The sequence below is a fragment of the Eublepharis macularius genome, chromosome 11 (assembly GCF_028583425.1).
Source record: "Eublepharis macularius isolate TG4126 chromosome 11, MPM_Emac_v1.0, whole genome shotgun sequence".
Lineage (NCBI taxonomy): Eukaryota > Metazoa > Chordata > Lepidosauria > Squamata > Eublepharidae > Eublepharis > Eublepharis macularius.
Window position 1 is genome coordinate 27,031,969 of NC_072800.1, and position 17,430 is coordinate 27,049,398.

General features: G+C 42.5%; 1 protein-coding gene across 2 annotated transcripts in view; it reads right to left on the bottom strand.

The window, feature by feature from the left end:
- NPSR1 (neuropeptide S receptor 1) overlaps positions 1 to 5,558 on the bottom strand; it is a 104,269-nt gene extending 98,711 nt beyond the window's left edge. For both annotated transcript variants that reach the window (XM_054991891.1, XM_054991889.1), the window contains exon 1: positions 5,412 to 5,558. In XM_054991891.1, the coding sequence (XP_054847866.1) occupies positions 5,412 to 5,558 (147 nt within the window). The remainder of the gene's footprint in view (positions 1 to 5,411) is intronic.
- Between the last annotated feature and the right edge of the window lie 11,872 nt (positions 5,559 to 17,430).

Consider the following 17,430-nt stretch of genomic DNA (forward strand, 5'->3'; position numbering starts at 1 on the left):
TACCCCTATACAGGAGTTATAGAGTGTAAGAAATGTGAAGCCAGGAGAAAGATATTTTTTAAAAAAATAATAATTGGGTTGGCTTAGACTTGGTGCAACTACGTAACAATGTTTGCAGTGATTGAGAGCCAAGCTACAAGTGACGCCTTACATAGGTTGGACACTTGTCAGCTTACCTCAAGTTTTGATGGGAAATGTAGGTGTCCTGGTCTTGCAGCTGTTATGGAGAGCCAAGCTGTAAAATCAGGACGCCTACATTTCCCATCAAAACTTGAGGTAAGCTGACAAGTGTTCAACCTGTGAAAGGCGTCACTTGTAGCTTGACTCTCAGAGATCACCGTCGGGCTTACTTGGAGTGAAAGAACATGGAGGCAGGTCTGCAATAAGCAGCTTCCAATGCAGTTCTGGTGATTTTCACATTACTATCTGGGAAATACGTTATAACAGAAGGCACAATAAGGAGAGGATGGAGGATGATGGGATTTGGAGAAATGCATCCTTGGATGCAATGTTTAAAAATGTATTTTGAGACAAAGAAAATTAGTTGTTGATGCTTGTGTGAAGTTTGGGATCCCTTCTATATGGGGATGGCAAATGACCTGGAAACATCATTCTTTTGTGGGTGCCACAGTGCCTTGGCTCAAAGTTTAGCAAATTTGCTTTTCTTATTTGTGATAACTTATGGCACTATAAGATGTCAATAGATTACCTCCGTGCAGCATTGTCAGCTGTTAGGGTTGAACTAGATCTGATGGGAGACACAATGTTAGCACTGAAATGGCATCTCTGTGTCAAGTTTCCTCTCCTTCCTGATATTGTACAGTAGCTCTTAGCCAGTGTCATCTCAGGGATCGTGCAGTTCCCCACCCCTGCCATAGGTTGCCATGATATAGAGTGAAGGCAGGAAAAGGCACGATGTCATGACTTCAAACCATGGAGTACCACATGCTTAAGAACTTGACACAGGGATGCCATTTGCAGTGGCAAGCCTGAATCTCCTGTTAAATATAATTCCATCTTTAGAACTTTCTCTTGCCACTTGGATCACGAATTGTAAAGAACTGGGATTCAAATGAGTGCAGCCTCACTGAAGTCAATGAAACATCACTAACTTAAATCAATGATGTACAAGGAACTTCCTGACTGGGGTAGACAGAGAAGCCTTTTGTCAAAAGCAGATAATTTTCAGGGGTCTCTGTAGTGAAAGCTTGTCCAAAGAATGTTATGTGCCTAGTAAAAAGATTCCAATGTGATACTTTATATGAAACAAATCAAGCCTTGTTACATTAAAAATATGAATTTGATCTTATTGACGTTGTATTTTATGTCTTTTTATTGGTGTTATATTGGGAAAGGAACACTGACTTGCTGAGAGAATTCAGTTTTAATTGACAGGGTTATCCAGGTATCACTAAATTCATCTTAGCCATATTTGGGGGGGGGGAGAGGTGAGACAGCCAAAAGTGTAGGAAGCTGGAAGTCAAATAAACTGTTGCTCTTGCCTTTTTTGTCAATCTCTTATCAGCTAGTGGGAGTCTATGTTGTGTGTGGGGGGGTGCAGAACACACACAAGCATCAAACCCTTTGAAACAAGATAGGAAGGAAGGAAGCAACTGTCAATATGTTGCTGTCAATGCAACATATTTTAAAATATCATTATGTTGGACAAACCCTGACCTGGATAGCCCAGGCAAGCCTGATCTTGCCAGATCTCAGAAGCTAAGCAGGGACGACCTTGGTTAGTAATTGGATGCGAGACCTTGAACAAAGACCAAGGTTCCAGAGGCAGACAAAGGCAAACCACCTCTGTTAGTCTCTTGCCTTGAAAACCCCACTGGGGTCGTTATAAGCCAGCTATGACTTGATGGCACTCTCCACCACCACGTTGGACTACAGTGTTCTGCTCTTTTCTTTGTAGGTTCTTCAGACAGAAGCAGAATCTGATCCTCCTGCTTTAAGACTATTTTGTGTTGGTCACAAAAGACTCCACCCAGTCCAGCATGGGGAATACAGATTTCTCCCTCTGTAAAAGCAAGAAGCAATAGTGTGTGTCTAACTCAGAGCCAAGCTACAAGTGATGCCTTACACAGGTTGGACACTTGTCAGCTTCCCTCAAGTTTTGATGGGAAATGTAGGCATCCTGGTTTTACAGCTTGGCTCTCCATTACAGCTGCAAGACCAGGATGCCTACATTTCCCATCAAAACTTGAGGGAAGCTGACAAGTGTCCAACCTGTGTAAGGCATCACTTGTAGCTTGGCTCTAACACCTTTCCCACTTACCACATGTTCAAGGAGTCCATCTTGTACTTTCATTAGAGTTGAGAAGAGGGAAGAATGTGCAGGAATCCTCCTTCTCTCTGTTTACTAAGGAAGAATGTGGTGGGGTATCTAATCTCTAGATCAAGCTGATTTGCAGCAACCCCGGGAAAAATTACCCCTAATTAAATCCCACAGAAATCAACAGAATGAGCACACAGAATTGGTGATGGAAACTTTCTGCTAAATTGTTATGCCAGTCTTAATCTTATTGATGATGTTCTTTCTAGCTCCAATTGAACATGTCAACTTGACATAGAACTTTGGTCTGTCAAAAGTCAGCATTGTTTTCTCTGACAGACAGCACCTCTCCAGGATCTCAGCTAGAGGCCTTTGATATCACCTATGACTCGATTCTTAAAACAGAAGATTCTGCAGAATGAATCGGAGATCTACTGCATGCAAAGCAGATGTTGTACCACTGCACCACAGACCCTCTCCTTAATGACAACACACGGGCTGTTTCCACACTACTCACCTTCATCCAGAATGGGGCACAATGTCATGAAAAAACTGCGGAAGATAGCGTCTTCTTGCGCGAGTTTTGCTCTGTGACTCTCCAGGGTCTCAGGCAGAGGTTTCACATCACCTACGACCTAGTCCTTTTTAAAACTGGAGATATTGGGCAGTGAACCTGTGGCCTTCCATATGCACAGCAGGTCCATAACTTAGCCACGGACCCTTCACCAAAACGTTTCATATGCCTCTTCATTGGAAATCACTTTGAGCAATATGGAAAAGTGGTCTACAAATATAAATAAACAAACACATGCAATGGAATCTGGTGGCTGGTTTGGGAAAGAGAGGTTTGGAGTGTAGAGGTGGTGGAGAAAAGGGAGCGAGTGTTTAACCCTTCCTGTTTTCCAGTTTTCTGCTGCAACTTATTTCCCCACCATGGGAGTACAGATGCATTTCAAAGGAAGACAGGCATCCAGAATGAGGAGAGCAGCAAAAAAGTGCAGGAAAAGGAAGTGCTTTTTTCTGCCTCTCCGCTCCTAGAGATGGGCACAAACAGCAATACGAACTAAAAAAAGCCACAAACAGCCCAATCAGCTGTTTGCAAACAAGCTATTCGTGAGGCCCCATTCTAAACAAACAGGTGGTCGTTACAAGCCTCGGTCATTGCTGTTCGTTGCTGTTCGTTGCTGTTCGTCAAGCCAGATAGTCTGGCACCTGCAATCAATTCCCTTGGCAACCGGAGGCAGGGACTGCTTGAACTCTGTCTGAACTCCTGCTGTTGCCCTAGAAACCCCAATCTAAGCTTAATTTAGCTTGATAGGCCGGTCTTTCTTTCAAGTGTGGAGCTCCAAATTTGTTACAACAAGGAAGCAAAGAGCAGGGGGGAAGGGGCTCCCAGCTCTGGTTTTGCAGTGAGGGAGAGACAGTTGCTGTTGGCATTTTGAGAGAGAGACAGGGAGAGTGCATTGGAGCTTACATTTTCTTTGTGTGTGGCGGGATAGGGATCTACCTCTTCAAGTTCCAGGGCTGCTGCCAGGCTCTGGGCCAAGCTATTATTTATTACTGGTACCTTTCCTGCTGGGCGCTCTGGTAAGGTTTCTGGGAGTGATGTGGTAGGGATCTACCCCTTCAGGTTCCAGGGCTGCTGCCAGGCTCTGGGGCCAAGCTATTATTTATTATTGGTACATTTCCTGCTGCCCACTCAGGTAGGATTTCTGGGAGTGGAGTGGTAGGGATCTTGATGACTGGTGGAGAGCCTGCTGGCCCCCACAAACAACGAACGATGAACATGTTCATAAACAGGTCATGTTCGTCAATGTTCGTTGTTCGTTGTTCGTGGATGGCAATGAACAACGAACACCATGTTCGTTTTTTTCTGTTCGTGCCCCTGTCTGCTCCTAATCAGCGCTGCCAAAATAGTTTCACTAGTAGAAGCAACTATTGCAGTCTCTTAGGATGTTCACTCTACAGTGTGGTGGAAAGAGATGTCATTTTTCCAGAAATGCCTTTCACTCGTCTGCGAGTGTGCCACAGTAAGTGAGGAAAACTATTAACTCAGGCATGCCCTGACCTGCAAACCCTGCTTAGGGGCTGTGGCTCAGTGGCAGAGTGCCTGCTATGCATTGGGTCCAAGGTTCAATCTGTGGCATTGCTACATGTAGTAGATCATATTGTAGGCGATATGAAAGACCCTGGGAAAGCAAGAGCCCTGAGGCCCTGGAGAGCTGCTGCCAGTCAGAGCTGCCAATAAGAACTTTGATTGACAAATGATGTGACTCAGTATAAGGCAGTTTCATACGCTTATTAGCCAGTAAGCAGAAGTGAGGCTATTAAAAAGAGGGGAGAGTAAGTGTCCAGCTTTGGGAATTGCACTGGAAAGGAGCTGTGCATCTGGCATTAGCCTTGTGAAGCTCACAGACCCATACACACACACACACACACACACACACACACACACACACTGAATGCCATCAAAGGACTGGCAGAAATTAGGTGGTTGCGAATGGATGATATTCCATGTCATTGCCTTCCCTTCTTTCTCACTTCCTCATGTTACGCATCAGGAGAGTGATGTGCTCTCTCTTAAGAAGGAGGTGTACGGTTGTCTTCCCCCTGCCATTCCCTACAGCTTAGGAAGGTTTTCAGAAACTTTGCCGACAATTTGAACTCACAGAAACAAAATAAAAAGCTAACCCAAAGGCGACGTTCCAGTTAATGCCACTCAATTTATCTGTGTTGTTTTCAACATATTGCAGGGACAGATATTATTTATGCAGTGCCATGCAGACCTCTGCCCCGGTAAACTTATCACATTCATTTTAACCCAGGAGAATACAGAAACAGCTATACATCGACTGTAAGCAGTTCGAGTCAAGGGGAACGGTTGCTCGCCAAACAGAAAAGCTAGGAAACAAAACGTATGTCCTTCTATTATCTGTTGAAACCTGTCATTTCCCCCCATACATCAACACTGATCAGCATCTGCCAACCTGCAGCTCTTGTGTAGAAGTCCTTACGGAAGCAAACAGAGAGAGAGAGAGAGAGATCCTTTTCAATCTGTAACTAGTGAGGTTTGCTTGTTTGCCAACCTCCAGGGAATGCAGAGATGTGACAGCAAAAGAAAGCAAAAACCTACCTTAAAGGAATAATAAGAGGATGCCCAGTCCTCTTCTTCCAGCTCTTCTGTGAAAGTCAGAGCTTCCGTGCAAGTTACAAGAGTGGCATCCAGGCTGTCGGTGCTTCCATTCGAGCTGCTGCCGGCTTCTGTGACCCCGACTTGCATGGCTTGCTTCTTGCTCCTTTGCAAACTGTTCTGGTCCTTCTTGCAAAAGAGAGCCAGTGCAGCCAAGCTCTCCTCGGAGGAGCACAGCAATACAGGCAGCTTCACTGCTCCACGACTGGCTACTGGAGGCACCAGCCTTCAAAGCAACAGAGCAGAACCATCCAGGCTGGAGTCCTTCTCCCCACCCCCCACCCTCCAAAAAACCCTCCACCTGCTGACAGAAGTAACTGTTCAGGTGTTTCTCTTTGGCAGCCACAGCCAATAACTAAGGAATGCAGATGGTGTCATCTTTGCACCTGTGCGAATGCTAGATCACTGCACATCCAAGGAGCCAACTGGCAAAGCCAATGTTGCCTTCTTTACAAAGTAGTTCAGCTCTTCCATATTTTGGTAAAGCAGCATACAACACAGCCAGCCTGATATAAAGGTGTACTTTCTTTCCTGGCTAGCCAAACACATCTTCAAAATGCAAATGCTCTTCATTGCCATAGGTCAGGAGCAAAGGTCACCCCCACCAATAGGAATCTTTTAATTCAGCCTTGCATCTTTGATTGGTTCAGTTGCACTCACCTATGATTGCCTTTTGACTGCAACTTTCCAAGGGTGCATAGCCCCCAAGGGTGGTGCCATAGCTCAGTAGCAGTACATCTGCTTTATATGCAGAAGGTTCCAGGTTCAATCTCTGCTATGTCCAGGTAAGAGCTTTGTGGACTTCTATGTCTTTAGTATTTATATTTCTTAATAAGAATATAATGAAGGGGGGAGGCTCAGGTAGTCGATGATGAAAGACCTCTTCCTGAGAACCTAGAGATCTGCTACCAGTCAGAGTAGACTGTACTAACCTTGATAAACCAATGGTTTGATTCAGTATACGTCAACCTTGTGTTTCGGTTTATTCAAGCTTAATAGCCCATAGGCCATACACTATAAACAAAACTTGAGAATTAAAAATAACAGTAAAAGTTTGCCATGCCCTCAATGCAGCTTTTGCAAAGGCTACTCAGAAGCAATCTTAATCTTAAAGAGTCAGGAGTGGAGGTTGACTACTTCAGTAGCCATTTTTAAAGAAATCGATCTCTGGTTATTGCATGCTTTGGAGAGTGGAAAAAAGTATGAGACAATGAGTGAACTACAGCCAAAGGGCAGTCACAGAAGCGGTGATCTGAAAGTGTCTTGAGGAATGGTCCTTCATCTGGGCTGTTGGCAATGTGTTGCAATGTGCAATCATGTGTGACCGCCTCCATTTTGGAACTGCCAGCATATTAAGATAATGAGGTGGGTCGCATTGGGTAGAGCACTTCCCGCATGGAGTGAGGACCATTTTCGCACAGCATCCTTTTAAAGAGAGTCCCAGTCCTGTTTAAGCAGCTTCTCTATAAGTAGTGCTTTCAGTTAAAATTCTTGTATTCCATGAACCTAGTTGGTTTATTTCCATGTCCACAGTTTTGTTCCATGGGCTGCTGATCTAGTGAAGACTGGATGTTCTTCAGAGCTTTGCAGCCTGTATTTACAACTAACTTCAGCTTTCCAGATCAATGTTGAAATATTTGGAAGGCCCAGTTCGAGTCGTACAACTGCAGAAGCTATACATGGCAGTAGAGCAAGTACTTTGAGGAAAAAGGTTAACTGGAACTTGTCAAGTTGTTCTGTTGGGCCCAGGAACCAAATCTGGGAACCGTACAATATGCGTGGTATCAAAAGAGCCTTTTATGCCTTCAAAAGTGCTGGCACATATTGAGTTCCTTGGATAAAGAGCTTCCTTAAAGCCAGCAGGGCTAAGCCAGTTTTCTGTTTGAGATACTGAACATGCTTGGACCAAGATAATTTTGACTGGAACACGATTCCTAGACATCTAAGTTTGTCCACCTGTTATAATTCATATACAACAATTTTCCATCTATTATTTGTTTTGTTAACTTTGAAAACACCATGATTTTGGATTTATTTTCATTTATCTCCAAGAGTCCACTATTACAATAAGTAATAAGCTTTCCAAGTAGAACACCACTATGAACTATTCACCTGCAAATTCATAAAAATGCCATTTTTCAATGACAGTTTAGAGAGCAGGCTAAAGCCACTGGTGCTTTTCTACAGATAATTGGAAACATCTCTTATTTAATGATATCACTTACAACATCTTCTATTACCTCTAGAATAATATCAGTTTGGATTCTAACAGTGAAGTCCTAAGCAGAGTTACTCTAGACTAAGCCCACTGAAATCAATGGACTTAGACCAGAGTAACTCTGCTTAGGATTTTACTGTAAGTGTATTTTTCTCTCCTTTGCATAAGAAATAGCATGGTTTGCTTAGTCAATAATGTTAGTTCACTAATGAACTCCAAAAATTACTATTTTTTATACAGGAAGGGAAATAGAAACCTACCGGTTCTGCTTTAACAATGGATATGATCTGGCAGCAGTTGCAACTAAGGCTGCATTCCTATTCACACTTCCCTGGAAGTGAGAAGCCCTCTTCAGATATGATCCCACATAGGGCTTTGCATAACAGAAAAAAACAAGCCAAAAACGCACCCAGAAATCACTGTTTTGTTTTGTTAAAGCAGCTTCCAGAACACTCAACCAAATCCTGGGAACTATATCGTAATGAGTCCCTCTCACTAAAAAAATTGTGTGTTTTGTTTTGTACCTGGTAGCAGCAGGCAGGCACTGGGGCTCACCTCACAGGGCAGCATCTCGTTTTAGTGAACAGCATTCCCCAATTAGATCCCAAGGGGAGAGACCCCTTATGTTCTTAATTAACTCTGTTGGAAAGAAGGGGGAATGAGTACAATGCACATAAGTGCATCTCCCCCTCCCCTCCTGCTAATCTGGTCCTCACAAGGAGAGACCCCTCCCCTCCCTGTCTATCAGCTTTGGAAATGTTTAGAAGGGAGCCTTCAATCCTAGGCTGCAATTCAAAAGACACTTCCAGGGAAGTAAGCACTTTTGAATAACATGGAACTTACATTTGAATAGACCTGCGGTGGTGTATCTTGGTTTGTATTGCAGTGCTACCCAGGCACATATCTGTCTCTCTCCCCCATCAGAGCATTTGAGATTGCTGTGGGGGTAGGGAATGGTCTGTTCAATCAATCAAACTTAATAAAAACTGTGGAAGGCTTCAATTATACCCTGAAATTCTAAAGACACTTCCCAGGGAGTAAGAAAAAAACAACATAGCACCAAAGGCAATAATTTAATGGCACTATAGAAAAAGAAAAATTGTACAGAAAGCTGGATTGTTTTAACTCTGCTGCCACCTCCCCCTTTTCCCTTAGCCAGCCACCTGCCAACATTTGCCTTCTTTGGGGTCTGTTGTTCTTGTCGTCTGTAGTGTAACTGATGGAAAACTTGATGGGTTGATGGTTAGAGGGAGGAGTGTATTCTGCGCAATTTTGGTGCCATTCAGTGCAAAAACAGCAGCCCCAAAGAGCCTGGAAGCTCCCATTGCAAAGAATGGGGCCCAAACCTATGATAACAAAAAACTCCAAAGAGATTAGATCCCAGCTGGAAATGCCCGAGCTGGAAAAATCAGTAACAGTGCATCGTTGGCTTGGAACCCCCAGATCTGAAAATGTAATGGAATTTTTTTTTCAGTGCACACTCCTAATCCCATATACTGGGAGCCTACTAACCACGTACATTGGGAGCACATGCTATCCACAACCCTCCTGCTACATGTCATTGCATGTTGTCTGAAAGGATCAATCGATGGATTTTGCATGCACATACAAGCTATGTAAATGCTGCACTGTCAAAGAACTGTTACTGTATTTGACCAAGAAGATATCTTTACACACAGGAACAAAGCTAGCCTGACCCCATAGTTAGAAATGCCACAAAGGGAGCCTAGAGGCCCAGAATACAACAACCTTGCGGAGGGGCGTGAAACATACAGTTGTATGGCCTTGTGTCAATTAGAAGAGTCATCTAACCTGTATCAGTAGGTTCAATGTATTGAGGCTCAGGAGCAGAGAGCATCTGAGGATGTCAGGAATGTCCAACTTCAATGAAGTGAAGATATGATTCAAGGTCAAATGTATTGGTTGAGGGCCAAAAGATGTTCATATGTACGAGACTCACTAATTTTATACAGTTTGGTAAGATAAGAAGTAGCAAGAATGAGCTAACAATTTTTATATGCTTTAAGAAGATATTTCTAATATAGATAACTTTGTATAGTGTTTAGTCAAGAATGTGAGCCTTTATCAAGAGTGACAGGTAGCTGTTGTTAGGACCTGATTCTGAAACCCTATAAATATGAGAAGCTGAATTGATCAGGAGCATCTTCTAAGAAGGGGATCCTGACTTATCTGCTTATCTTTGGAGTAAGGTATTTTATTTATTTATTACTTTCAGTTTCTATTCCGCCCTACCTGCACAGGCAGGCTCAGGGTGGATTACATCAAGTAAAAACATTTCCGATAAAACTTACACCTTAAAACAGTTTAAAAACAACAGCAGCACAGTAATAACAGCAATATAAATTTTAAAATATACAAGATAGCAGCAATCAATTAATCTTGGACTCATGTAAATTGCTCTCCTTTAATAATCTATATAGTTATAATGGATATGAATTTCTGTTGATTTAGCTAATATTAAGAATGCTATCACGTTTGAATACAGGCCTAGAATGGAAGCAGAGATCCTGTAATAGCATTTCCTTGTGCACAATACCTGGTAATGAACCTAAAAAGTTGTTTAAGATGTACATCTTGTCAAGAGTTAAATGATTTGATATAGGAAAAATAACATGATGCTTAAGGCTTCTTCGGTGCATGCCTATATCTGAATCAGGCCTGACCAGAGTCATCCAAAGTAATACAAAACTCTCATTTTCCAGGTTCTGGTTCATGTGTCCCAGGGCTTTTTTTCTGGGGAAAGAGGTGGCGGAACTCAGTGGGTTGCCCTCGGAGAACATGATCACATGGCTGGTGGCTCCGCCCCCTGATCTTCAGACAGAGGGGAGTTGAGATTGCCCTCCGCACCGCTGAGTGGCACGGAGGGCAATCTAAACTCCCCTCTGTCTGGGGATCAGGGGGCGGGGCCACCAGCCATGTGACCATTTTCAAGAGGTTCCGGAACTCCGTTCCCCCATGTTCCCCCTGAAAAAAAGCCCTGATGTGTCCCAAAGCTGGAAATCCAAGCATTGACCCTTTCAGACAACATGGAACTATAGCTATCATGAGGATTCATACTTGGTGGATGGCCTCAGAGTATGCACAATCATGTCTGGAAACATAGCAGAACTGATTTCTTCTGCATAAACAGGTACTAGATTGAGGTTTTAGACTCATTGAGAGCTGCTGTGGCATAGTAATTAAGTAGCTAGAGTTGCAAGTCAGCACTCTGCTGGTTTAAATACCACTATTGCCAGGAACTCAGCAGGTGGCCTCAGGTAAGCCACTCCTCTCAGCCCCAGCTCACCAGCTGCATTGTGGGGATAAAAACAACACTGGCTTTGTTAACCGCTCTGAGTGAACTAATCTGTCTAGAAGAGCAGTATATAAGCACGCTGTTGTTGTTATTATTATTGTTCTTATGATTGAAATAATTAAGACATACTAGTTACAACTAGAGATGGGCATGAACAGAAATACAAACTAAAGAAAGCCACGAACAGCCCAATCAGCTGTTTGTGAACAAGCTGTTTGTGAGGCCCCATTCTAAACGAACTCTAAACGAACAGGTGTTCGTTGCAAGCCTCGTTCGTTGCTGTTCGTCAAGCTAGTCTGGCACCTGCAATCAATTCCCTTGGCAACTGGAGGCAGGGACTGCCTGAACTCTGTCTGAACTCCTGCTGTTGCCCTGGAAACCCCAATCTAAGCCCAATTTTGCTTGATAGGCAGGTCTTCCTTTCAAGTGTGGAGCTCCAAATTTGTTACAAGGAAGCAAAGAGCAGGGGGGAGGGGGGCTCCTAGCTCTGGTTTTGCAGACAGTGAGGGAGAGACAGTTGCTGTTGGCATTTTGAGAGAGAGACAGGGAGAGTGCATTGGAGCCTGAATTTTCTTTGTATGTGGTGGGATAGGGATTTACCCCTTCAAGTCCCAGGGCTGCTGCCAGGCTCTGGGCCAAGCTATTATTTATTACTGGTTCCTTTCCTGCTGCCTGCTCAGGTAAGGTTTCTGGGAGTGGTGTGATAGGGATCTTGATGGCTGGAGGAGGGCCTGCTGGCCCCCAGGAACAACAAACATGTTCGTGAACAGGTCATGTTCATCTATGTTCATTGTTCGTTGTTCGTGGATGGCAACAAACAACGAACACCATGTTCAGCTTTTTTCTGTCCGTGCCCATGTCTTGACACAACTAAGGCCTATTCCCTTGTTTTCAATCTTTTAGTAGCTGATGCCCACTGGGCGCATTCCAGTCGGAGATAAACACCTTTTATTTTCATAGATTTCAACAGGAAATTCAACATGGTCTAAATGCCCTATTCCCAATAGAGCCAGACACTGCTGTCATGAAATTTACTTCAGTTGAATATTACCATAGTTGTACTGAAATTTGACCCCGCGTATTAGGAGGGGCCAAGGCACAATGGCAGAGCACATGGTTTGCATGCTGAAGATCCCAGGCATGTTTAGGTAAAGGATATAATGGAGAAGGTTTGGGGACTGTCCTTGCTTAGGTTGAGACCCAAGACTCTCAAGTAGGCAATACTGACTTTCTGACTTAGAGTCACACTAGTCTGACAATATAAGGAATCTTCATATTTTTAAAATCTAAATCCACATATTAGAGAAGTAGTCTTTTGGACTGAAGTCCTTTTCAGATGGTATAGCCACACATACCTGGAGCCTGGCAACCATACATATTGGGAGTACACTCCTGTGATGCTCCCAATATGTGCAATCATCATATTGTCTGAACAGGGGCAACATACATATTTTGCTTGTGTATATAGATCTGGTATACACAAAACAAAATTGTGACCAATCTAGTGGTCAGGCTGCGTGTACCAAAGATGTATGCACATGTATAATATATGCATTGCCCTTGTTCAGACAACATGGCAACTGTACATGTCTGGAGGATTTATACATGGTTGGGAGATTACATCAGACTCTATAATTTCCTTCTTCATGTCCAACCAATCTATAGGTCTAGCATCTTTCAGAGATGCCTCAGAAAGAGCGATTTGCGTTTCCAACCCGCAGATAAGAAAAATGGCAAAATAAAATTCATTTACCCACCATTGAGGACCTCTGATGATTTATGTATATACTTTTACAGCCCCTCTCCAATCTCTCCAGCTAAATAGGAAGTTTCTAAAATGACCTAGATCAACCACAAGGGAAGAGTGGGGAGGCCTGAAGTCTATTGATTGACTTTTAACAGCCTTATTCAAACCTTCAAAGGAAAAAATTGAGCTAAATTGCCTTAAATTGCTGTACTTCAGCTCAACTAGGTAAATCCTGCATACATCAATTTAACCAGGTTATAGAGTGACCTGTTGAGAGTACTCTCTTTAATTTATGGAGTTATTACTCATCTTTACTTCTCTTGTATTCTGATGCAAAAGAGATTACACTAAAGCACGGTCTTAATAATAACAATAACATCCGATTTATATACCGCCCTTCAGGACAACTTAACTCCCACTCAGCACGGTTTACAAAGTATGTTATCTTGAGAATGAAACACCCCAAACTCCCTTAGCGCTCTGTCACACATTTTCGTTGAAATGACAATTTAAAAAACTTTACAATCCAAATGAGTTCGCTTTGGTTGCTTTTGAGTTCAAAAAGGCCCTCATGTAAAAAACGATATTCAAACGTTGTTGTTCAGCTGTTTTAAAAAGGCTTTGAAGTTGCAGAACGTTGCATTGTTTCTTTCCTGCTTAATATAAATTATATAAATTTTAAAAAATGCTAACTTTCTCTACTATTGGAGGGGGCACAAGGTAGCTTCCCAAGAAAGCAATCAATAAACAAAGTAAATCCCTGTCAAACAGACGGGTCACTAGCCACCAACAGCCCCCTCTAAAAGTACCATATCAAAATGCAACCGAATCAGCCCAGTTTGACCAAGCTCAACAGGGCGTGGAAGCTAAGCAGAATTGGCCATGGTTGGTACTTGGATGGGGGCCACCAAGGAAGATTGGGGTTGCTATGAAAAAGAAGCCAATGGCAAATCACCTCTGCTCATCTCTTGTACTGAATACCCAGCAGATGGGGTCACTGTGTGTTGGTTGCGACTCAAGAGCATATTATTGAGCAGCCAATTATCCCAGTCTGGCCTGAGCTAAGCAGGGTCAGCCATGGTTAGTGCTTGGACTGGGAACCAGCAAGGAAGACTGGGGCTGCTAATACAGAGGAAGAAAATGACAGCCCCCCTCCCCGTGCTTGTTTCATGCCTAAAACTCCCCATGGAAGGGGCCACCTTGAGCTGGTTGAACTCGATGGGATGTTCTTCTTCCATAATGCTTTTAGAAAATCCGAAAGGGTGGAAATGTTTCTTACATCCAAAGGAAATCTTTTCCACAATGCCGAAGCTACTGCAGGAAAAGTCTGAAAAAGCTTTTCCCACATGCTAATTTTGTACACACATGATTTTTGTGCGTGCAATATTCGGGGCTGTGATTGTGACAAAACCTGAAGTCACATCTCAACCAACTTCACAGTTTGATGAGTACCCATCTCAAATCACATTCCTGAGGTCTGTAAACAAGATGTGCCACCTTCAGTGTATTGTATGTTAAAACATCCAGCGTGATTTTGAGATGGTAATTAAAGATGATATGTATCTGTCACAGATATCGGTGTCTCTGCTGTGAGTTTCTCAGGAGACTCATCAACTGCTATGCTCCATATGAACAGGTGTTCTGAAAACCTGGAGCACAATCAGAGAACTGTCAATTAAAGGCCCTCATGCAGCAGCGTAAGAAACGCCAGGAAGTTTGCAGGGCACTTTCTTCATAACTCCGTCTCAAGAAAAGCATGCAAGTTCCTACAAACATCATTGCTAGTTCTTTAACTGAAACAAGAAGAATGAATGTCTCTTTTGCTTCATTCAACTTTTCACCACAGGACTTATTTTCGAGACCTTACCCCCCCTCTAGCTTTGTTGCCTTTATGATAGAACTGATGCTTTACAATGCTGAGCCAGAGACGCATTACTGGTGCTGACAACATTGCAGCTTGATGGATTCTTCCTCTATTCCCTTTGTGATATCAGTTGGTTAGAAAGCATTAAAAAAATGTAGCTTCTTTGTTAGGGTTCCACTTTGAGGTGTTACAATGCCTGAAAACAATGAATGACATGGAAATGAAAAGAAGTAATATGTGTTAGTAAACTCAAAATATATCATTGTTGCTGATAGACAGGCTGACATTGACACATATGCAGAGTCTGGGAGACCTTTGTATAAGTCAGATATTTCTGAATCGTAGAAGTAGGTTCAGAAATCCAAAGTGTATTCTTAATACATAACAAAAGAACAGGGAGAAACACACAAAAAGCCACAAATCCCTTTGGAGCATTGCGAGTGAAACATGCAATTTCTCTAACTTTAGAGAGATAACTTTGTGTCAAACCTGGTGTGATGGAAGAAGCCACATGTATTGTTACTTGTAATTGTGTTAGAGACGGCAGTGTATGATCTTGTAGCCTATTTTGTGAAGACGGTTAAACAGCAACAGATATATGGAACATGCATCTCCCACAGCAGGCAATACTTAGAAATACAGAAACATAGAGCATGAAGGTATCCCCAAGGGTCATGTAGTCCCCCCTCCCCGGTACAATCCAGATAATTCACCCCCCCCCTCCCACTCCCCCAGTGGTCGCAGCTCCATGCCCAGAGAAAGGTCAAATGTACAAACGCATCTTCATATTGCTGCAGTAAAGGCAGAACATCACTGCAAAATAAATTGTAACGTGTCTTGTGGTGACTTCTGCATCTCATTCCCTTGAGGCATAGCATTGCTCCTGTTTATTTTATTTAAAAGGATTAGATACTAAAAAATAGTAGCAGTATCCATGTCTCCTGTTTCCTTGTAGATAATGAAGAGTCTGCCTATGTAGAAAACAGAATCTGGAACACTGGCCGAGTGTCTAACACTGCAGTCCTGTGAAGTCAATGGGCTTACACTGGCATAAGTCTGCACAAGATTGCACTGAAACCGAAAAAGATCTCCAACACCAGAAAATCTCCCTTTTCCCTACCTCCACCGTATCCTACTACAACATAGCCCCAAACTCATGCTTCTACAATACCCTATGCCTAGTGGGTCTCAGGTTGCCAGTATACAGGAAAGGGAAGCCCTTGCCTGCTTTTTTAAAAAATTTTATTTTTAACTTTTTCAATAACAACAAAAGGGAAGATATTCAACAGCAAAATAAGATATTGTACAAAGATTTTTAGCGTTACATTATCACAAGGATTCTACATCTAAAAGCGAATATAGTTAGAGCTATGAAAAATAATAATTAGGAAAATTTTACCAACATGCCTTAACATTTACGTAAACGGTTGTGTACCCTCCCTCCTACTGAAATTGCCCACCCCCTCCCTCCATCCTTAACAAACCTTCCCTCTCTAACCTCCCCCTCCCCCTACAAAGATAGATACAAATTGCTAGATTCGCTAATCAAGTGTTATGCACTAAACAAAAAAAGAGAAGAATTACAGTTAAACTTAAATCACTTGATCATGTTATTTAAACAGTTCTCTATACCTTGTGGGTATATACCCCACTCAGGTACTTGGTATCACTTACCAAGGTAGAAGAGCTGTAATACTTCCTGGAGCTGAACCTGAAATAATATAATGCTTTAACTTTTCCCACCCCCGAACCTTAATTAGTAAACTAGAACATTGTATTTGTTAGAATATATACAGCTGCTTCTATGCAGAAAAGTTAGAATTATAAGCAGGCTACAATGAGGAAAATAACTATTAAGTATGTCTGATTGGAATTTTACTACCCTTTTGCGGGGTAGGAGGCTGAGATCTTTTCCTTTTAAGAGATATAGTCTCTGGGTCTATGGGTATCTTCTTCAGCAGGGTCAAACCTGATTCTTGGTCTTCTGCCAGATAAGTGTTCCCTTTGTGTGTGACTCGGAGCTTTGTAAAGCTTGACCATCTGTATTCAATTCCTGCTTCTCTAAGAGATCCTGTGATTAGTTTAAGTTCTCTTCTTTTGTTGAGGATTTCTTTTGGCAGATCAACAAAGACAGCAATATAAGACCCATTATAAGTAAGTGAGTTCTGTTGTCTGACCATTTCTAAGATCTTTCTTCTTGAACTCCCGTCTGAAAAAGTTGCAAAAATGTCCCTGGGGCTTTTCCTTCGTGGATTATTTGGCAAACCAAGCCGATGTGCTGTGGTAATTAGAGGGGCAGTATGATCTCTGAGGTTTAGAATTTTTGTTAGCCATTTGTTCAAGAAAGCTGCACGATCTTCATTTATTGCTTCATTTTCTTCAATCCCTCTAAATTTAAGATGAAGCTTGCGATTTGAAAGTTCTAGGGATTGAATTTTGCTTTTCATTAAGTCATTGTCCTTTTGCAAGGCTTGGATTTCGTTTTGCAATGAAGTATTCAGATCCATTGCACAATCGGCCTTATGAATGGCTCTAGTAATGTCCAATTTTATATCTGAGATGTGGTCAGTTAAATTTGTAATTTTATACAAGATTCTTTGCTCCATTTTTTTGCAGCAACAAGGGCAGATTAGTTTCAGACAAAGTTTTACCTGTTGCATTTGCCTCAGGTGCCATTTTGAGTGCTTCTTCTCCAGCATTGTTTTGAGTCTCAGGCTGCAACGGCACGGGAAAGTAATCCTGGAGCTTTTTAGCTGACTTGCCATTTGCATTTTTCTTTTCTGCATTGTTCTTGCCCATTATTTGAGCGTTCTTGCT